Below are 7739 nucleotides of genomic sequence, written 5' to 3'. Positions count from 1 at the left end.
TGTATAGCTAAGGAGACAATAACCAAAGTAAAGAGACAACCTACACAATGGGAAAGGATATTTGCATATTTTCAATCAGACAAAAGCTTGATAACTAGGATCTATAGAGAACTGAAATTACTCCACATGAAAAAAGCCAACAATCCCATATATCAATGGGCAAGAGACATGAATAGAACTTTCTCTAAAGATGACAGACGAATGGCTAACAAACACATGAAAAAATGTTCCTCATCTCTATATATTAGAGAAATGCCAATCAAAACAACCCTGAGATATCATCTAACCCCAGTGAGAATGGCCCACATCACAAAATCTCAAAACTGCAGATGCTGGCGTGGATGTGGAGAGAAGGGAACACTTTTACACTGCTGGTGGGACTGCAAACTAGTACAACCTTTCTGGAAGGAAGTATGGAGAACCCTCAAAGCACTCAAGCTAGACCTCCCATTCGATCCTGCAATCCCATTACTGGGCATCTACCCAGAAGGAAAAAAATCCTTTTTTTTTTTTATGCCAGTGTTAAAACTTTTATTTCACACCATGCAAGGTCAATTATAACACATTAAAAAAAAGGACAAAGCTATAAGCTGCATTTTTACATTTATACATCAGAAACATCCATTTTCAAAAGCTGAACATAATTACCACATTGCCTTTAACAGCTAAGTTTCAATTCAACTGCTTATACAGAAAAAATTTACTATGAAAATCAATGATTTTATATCTGTCCACATTCTGTGATACTTATTCTTTTACTAACAGACCCTTTAGGAGAACCAAAAGATTCAATCTTTCTCACAGTATCCATGCCATCCTTAACAAACCCAAACACTACATGCTTAAAGTCCAAATGTTCTGCTTTTTTCAGTGTTATAAAAAACTGAGAATTATTGGTATCCAGGCCTCGATTGGCCATGGACAGTAACCCAGGACCAGTATGTTTCACATCAAAGTTTTCATCTTCAAATTTGTCTCCATAAATTGACATTCCTCCTGTTCCATCATGTTTGGTGATATCTCCCCCCTGACAAACAAAATCTGGAATTACTCTGTGAAAAATGGAGTTCTTAAAACCAAAGCCCTTCTCTCCAGTGCACAGTGCTCTGAAGTTCTCAGCAGTTGGAGAAACAATGTTGGAAAATAGTTCCATGGTTATACGTCCTAGAGGTTCACCATCTGCGCTAATATCAAAAAACACCACAGGGTTGGTCTCCCTTGATAATTCTGCTGCCAGTGATACATGCTCCTTCTGGAGTTTCAATAAATTCTGTTGACATTCTTCAAATTTTTTCTTGAAAGAATCAGCCACATGTTTAGTTTTAAATCTCACTGCAAGTTGTTCTACTTTTGCTTCACCATCAGCATAATCTGAGGCAGTCCAAACTAAAGCATTATTTGAAACATTTAAGGGTTTTAATTCCATTGTTTTGGTAATAACATGGTTTGCACACACTTTAAAGACCTGGTCTCTTCTCATTAGGATTCGATAGTAATTCTTCATTGTATGCCAAAGAATCTTTATATCTCCAACACCACGCTCCTTCCACTGATTGACATCCCGATCCCATCTGTAAAGTTTGGCTCTTTCTTTAAACAAAATTTCTTCATCTTCCTCTCCAGATTTTACTTCTACCTCTGGTAATGACACTATTGGTTCAAAATGGATATCTTCATTATGAACTACTTCTTCATCACTACCATCTTCATCTTCACCAACTTTACTGGTTGATTGTGTTCCAAACACAGTTGCCCCGGTATTTGCCCACTGAAAATTTTTATCTTTAGAACCAAAAGCAAAATCTCCAGAATTACTGGAAGCCAAGTCTGCAAATGACAGCCCTGTGCTACTTCCAAATCCAAATGAAACTGTTTTGCTTTCTTGGCTTGTAGAATCTGCATCAATTTCCTTTCTAGCAAATCTACAGGTTTGTCTGCAGTTCCAGAAGACACAAGTGGTGAACTAGGAGATTTGTTAACAGAATCAAATTCTTCAGATTTACAAAAAAAAGGTAGTTACTTCAGTCCCACTTGTACATGTACTTTTGGCTGTGCTAGTTACTTCTTCACTGGGAGATTTTTGAGCTTCCTGAACTTTTTGAAGCTCTGATTGAAAGTCTTCCCCATTTCCGTTATCTTCATCAGTATCACTGCAGACTCCACAAAAAAAAGTAGGTGGAAGTTTTAATGTATCTGCTTTTGCCTTCTCTTCAACTGTTGGTTTCTTTTCCCAAACAATAACACATTCCTTCTCATTATCTGCTAGATTTTCTTCTAATGGCCAACATTTTTCTGAATCATCCAGATATAGTTTTCCATTAAGTTTCTTGACAGCTGTTTCAAAATCTTCATCATCCTCTTCTTCTTCACTAACATAATCTGGTCTATTCTTATAACAGAAGAAAGTTGGAGGAAGTTTGAGTTTGGTTGCAAGGGCTTTCTGCTCAGCAGTCGGAGTTAGTTCATACACAATGAGAACATCATCATCTGAGGAAGGATCTTCAGATATTTCCTTCTCTTTCGCCTTTTCTGGTGTTTTAAATGCATAATTAATGGAGGACTCCTCCTTTGGAAAGGAAGCAAATAGATTTCTGACTTTGCCATCTGAAGATTGTTTGCCATCTGGGTTGACAGTTCACATTTGTTAGGTTCCACTTTTCTTTCAGGTCCACTCTGTACTGAATTAGTTTCTCTATTATTATTTTTCAAAGGTGTTGCAGACTCCTTTAAGAAAATTTTTGATGAAGCAAAAACAGCCCAAGAAAAAGATTCTTTGATAACACCTCATGTTTCTTGTTCAAGCACTCCCAGAGAGTCACCGTGTGGCAAAATTGCTGTAGCTGTTTTAGAAGAAACCACAAGAGAGAGAACAGATTTAATTCAGGGCGATGATGTAGCTGATGGAACTTCAGAAGTTGGAGAAGTTTCTAGCACATCTGAAACAACAACAAAAGCAGTGGTTTCTCCTCCAAAGTTTGTGTTTGGTTCAGAGTCTGTTAAAAGCATTTTTAGTAGTGAAAAATCAAAACCATTTGCATTTGGCAACAGTTCAGCAACTGGGTCTTTGTTTGGATTTAGTTTTAATACACCTTTGAAAAATAATAATAGAGAAAAAAATCCTTTTATCATAAGGACACTTGTGCTAGACTGTTTATTGCAGCTCAATTTACCATCGCCAAAATGTGGAAACAGCCTAAATGCCCACCAACCCAGGAATGGATTAACAAGCTGTGGTATATGTATACCATGGAATACTATTCAGCTATTAAAAAAAATGGAGACTTTACATCCTTTGTATTAACCTGGATGGAAGTGGAAGACGTTATTCTTAGTAAAGCATCACAAGAATGGAGAAGCATGAATCCTATGTACTCAATTTTGATATGAGGACATTAACAACAATTAAGGTTGTGGGGAGGAAAAGCAGAAAGAGGGAGGAGGGGTGTGTGTGTGTGTCACACTTTATGGGGGCAAGACATGATTGCAAGAGGGACTTTGCCTAACAATTGCAATAAATGTAACCTGGCTTATTGTACCCTCAATGAATCCCCAACAATAAAAAAAAAAAAAGATCTTTCATATTCTTTTAAAGTATATTCTGAGATATTTCATTTTCCTTGAAGCTCCTGACGTGAGTATTGTGTCTTTGATTTTATTCTCAGTTTGATTGTTGATATGAAGACTACTGATATACGAAAAATTGATTCTGAGACTCTTTTCCTTGATTACCACTGGGAATTTAATGGTTGAGTTCCTGGAGTTTACTAAGTAAAAGAACATATCATCAAAAAGACCAAAAGTTTGACATCCTCTGTCCCTTTCAGGAAACCCTTAATATCCTTCTCTTGCCTGATTGCACTGGCTAGGATTTTTAGCACTATGTTGAATTGTACTACTGAGAGTGAAAATGATTTTCTCCCTTCCAATTCTAAGTGGAATTTCTTTCAGTTTATCCCATTCTGTATGATATTGGCTTGGTTTTTTCATTGATGGCTTTCATCAGTTTAAGAAATGTCCAATGTATGCCTATTTTCTTAAGTGTTCTTATCAGAAAAGGATGCTGAATTTTGTTGAATGCTTTTTCTGCATCTATTGAGAGGATCATATGGTCTTTGTTTTTGCTTCTATTTATGTTGTGAACTATGTTCATAGCTTTGCATATGTTGAACCAGCTTTGCATCCCTAGGACAAAGCCCACTTGTTACTGATGTATATATTATATTTTTAATGTGTAGTTGTATTCTATTTGCTAAGATTTTTTGAATATTTTTGCATCAGTATTGATCAATAAAATTAGTCTTTAGTTTCCTTTTTTGTTTGGTTTTCATTTGTTTTGATAACAGGCTAATATTTGCTTCATGTAACTAGTTGGGGAGGGATTTTTCTTTCTCAATGTTTTGGAATAGGTTCTACAATTTAGGTACAAGCTATGCTTTAAAGGTTTGGTAGAATTCTGCTATAAAACAATCTGGCATAGGACTTTTTTATAGAAATATTCTTTATTGTTGTTCCAATTTTGGTGCTTGATATTGGCCTGTTTAACAGTTCTGTTTCTTCCTGCTTAAGTGTATGGAGGTAGTATGATGACAGGTATTGATCCATTTCCTCCACATTTCCATATTTCTGCAATTTGTTTTGTTTTGTTGTTTTAGTTTGTCTAAAGTTTTTTTTAATTGTTTCAAGTTAATTGAGGGTAAAAAGAATTAGGTTACAACGTTTGCATTTGTTAGGTAAAGTCCCTCTAGCATAGTTTTTTGTAGTAATCAGAGATGATCTTTTATATATCTGTGGTATCTGTTGTTATTTCCTTCTCTTTCATTTCTGGTTGAACTTATTAGAGATCTTACTTTTCTGTTTCTAGTCTTTCTGGTTAAAAGTTTATTGATTTCATTTATCTTTTCAAAAGACAAAATTTGTTTTGTTAATCTTTGAAATGGTTCTTTTGTTCTTCATTTCATTTAATTCTAATCTAATTATTATTACTTTTTAATTTCAGATTACTATCAGGGTACAAATGATTAGGTTACAGTGTTTGAGTTTGCTATGTAATATTCCTGTTGTAGTTGTACAACCTTTGAGGAGGTGTGCTGTGTACACTTACATTGTGCGCATTAGGTGATAGCAAACCAATCCTTCTTTCTCTTTCTTTTGCCCTTCTCCTTCCTCACCCTTTTTCCCAACTTGAAATGAGTTTTTCTCTTATTGAATGTGTATTATTTTGTCTACTCATTTCATATTAAACATATATGGATATACATATATGGATTCATATCTATTGAATGATATGAATTCATATCTATTGAATCCATTGGACACTTTCTTTTCTCATCTTGAGATACTTTACTAAAGAGAATGTTCTCCAACTCTATCCAGATCAGCACAAAAGATGTAAAGTCTTAATATTTTCCATGGCTGATATGCATATACACAGTTTATTTATTTATTTTTTTTTGGTTTTATTTATTTCTTTTTTTAATTTTTTTTTTTTTTTTTTTTTGGCCGGGGCTGGGTTTGAACCCGCCACCTTCAGCATATGGGACCGGCGCTCTACCACTTTGAGCCACAGGCGCCGCCCTCTTTTTTTTTAATTTTTATTAAATCATAGCTGTGTACATTAATATGATCATGGGGCACCATACACTTGGTTCATAGATCGTTTGACACATTTTCATCACACTAGTTAACATAGCTTTCATAGCATTTTCTTAGTTATTTTGCTAAGACCTTTACATTCCACATTTACTAGGATTCACATATACCCTCAAAACTACTTTGAGATATCATATACACAGTTTATTAATCCATTCATAGGTTGATGGGAACTTACATTGATTTCACATCTTGGCAATTGTTAATTGAGGTACAATAAACATTTTTGTGCAAGTATCCTTATGATAAAGTATTTTTTTCTTCTGGGACTATACCTATTAATGAAATTGCAGGATCAAATGGAAAGTATATTTTGAATGATTTGAGAATTCTCCTTACTGTATTAGTTTACAATCCCACTAACTGTGTACAAGTGTCCCTTTCTCTCCACAGCCCTGCGAGCATCTTTAGCTATAAAACTTTGTGATGTGAGCAATTCTTACTGGAGTTAGGTAATATTTCAGAATGATTTTGATTTGCATTTCTCTGATGATTAGCAATGATGACCATTTTTTCATATGTTTTTTTGGCCATTAATCTGTGTTCTTCAGAGAACATTCTGTTCCTTTCTCTTGCCCAATTATAAAATTGTTTGTTCTTTTTTTAGATAGTTAATTTGAGTGCTCTATAGATTTTAGATATCAATTCTTTGTCAGATTCATAACATTCAAATATATTTTCCCATTCTGAAGGTTGTCTGTTTGTTTTGATTGTTGTGTCCTTGGCTGTGCAGAAGCTTTTAAGCTCAATTAAATCCCATTTATTTGTTTTTGTTGTTGTGTTTGCCAAGGTAGTCTTCTTAATAAAATCTGTCCTAAGACTCATACCATCTAGAGTTTTTCCTCATGCTTTCCTATAAGTTTTTTATTATCTCCTTTCTTAGATTTAAATCTTTTATCCATCATGAGTCAATTTTTGTAAGTGGTGATAGGTGTGGGTCCACTTTCAGTTTCAGTCTTTTACATGTGGTTATCCAGTTGTCTCACCACCATTATTGAATAGAGATTCTTTTTCTCAGTATATGCTTATGTTTGGTTTATCAAGGATCAGATGGTGCTAAGAGGCTGGTTCCATCTCTAGTTTTCTACTAACTTCCATAGACCTATGTCTCTATTTTTGTGCCAATACATTGTTATTTTGATCACTAAATACTTGTAGTCTTGTAGTCTTTACTGACACCTGAAATCTGGTAGAGTGATGCCTCTGATTTGCTTTTATTACTAAGAATTTCCTTGGCTAGAGAGTTTTCTTTTTTCTTTTTTTTTTTCTGGTTCCATACAAAATTAAGAACTATTTTTTCAAGTTCTTCAAAGTATGCTATTGGTATTTTCATGGAAATTACATCAAATCTGTAGATTCCTTTGGGTCCTATGGGCATTTTAATAATGCTAATTCTTTCCATCCAAGAGCATGGGGTCTGCTTCCATTCAATAATATCTTCTGCCATTTCATTTCTTAGAGTTTCATATTTCTCACTGTAGAGATTGTTCTCCTCTTTTGTTAGATGAATTCCCAGGTATTTCATTTTCTTGGAGGCTACTTCGAAGGCTATTTTATCTTTGATTTGATTCTCAGCTTGATTGTTCTTGGTGCATACAAAGCTACTGATTTGTGGTGATTGATTTTATAACCTGTGATATTATTGTATTTCTTGATGACTTTCAGAAGCTTTTTGGTTGAGTTTCAGGATTTTCTAAGTATAAGAGTATATCATCTGCAAAGAGTAAGAGTTCGATGTCCTCTGACCCCATCTGAATGCCCTTAATAACCTACTCTTAATTGATTGCACTGGATAGAACTTCCAGCATTATGTTGAACAATAATGGTGATAGGGGACATCCTTTTCTGTTTCTGGTTCTAGGAGGAAATGCTTTTAGTTTTACTTCAATCAGTATGCTATTGGCTGTGGGTTTGTCGTAGATGGGTTCTATCATTTTAAGATATATTCCATCTTCTTAAATGGGATGTATCTTAAAATACATCCCTATTTTCTTAAATGTTTCTATTAGAACGTAATGCTGAATTTTATGAAATGCTTTTTTTCCTGCATATATTGAGAGGATCATATTGTATTTGTTTTTGTTTCTATT

At 34.5% G+C, this 7739-nt stretch overlaps 1 protein-coding gene across 1 annotated transcript; it reads right to left on the bottom strand.

Annotated features, from left to right (window-relative positions):
* Positions 1 to 516: 516 nt before the first annotated feature.
* On the bottom strand, positions 517 to 7488 carry LOC128572539 (E3 SUMO-protein ligase RanBP2-like). Its single transcript, XM_053572566.1, is given in 5 exon segments — positions 517 to 1917; positions 1920 to 2014; positions 2016 to 2631; positions 2634 to 2724; positions 7423 to 7488. Coding segments are annotated over 5 exon segments (2064 nt in total). The 3' UTR covers positions 517 to 721.
* Between the last annotated feature and the right edge of the window lie 251 nt (positions 7489 to 7739).

This window comes from Nycticebus coucang, chromosome 20 (assembly GCF_027406575.1).
Source record: "Nycticebus coucang isolate mNycCou1 chromosome 20, mNycCou1.pri, whole genome shotgun sequence".
NCBI classification, from domain to species: domain Eukaryota; kingdom Metazoa; phylum Chordata; class Mammalia; order Primates; family Lorisidae; genus Nycticebus; species Nycticebus coucang.
The sequence above is the reverse complement of the archived record's forward strand: the minus strand, read 5'-3'. Positions and strand labels throughout refer to the sequence as shown.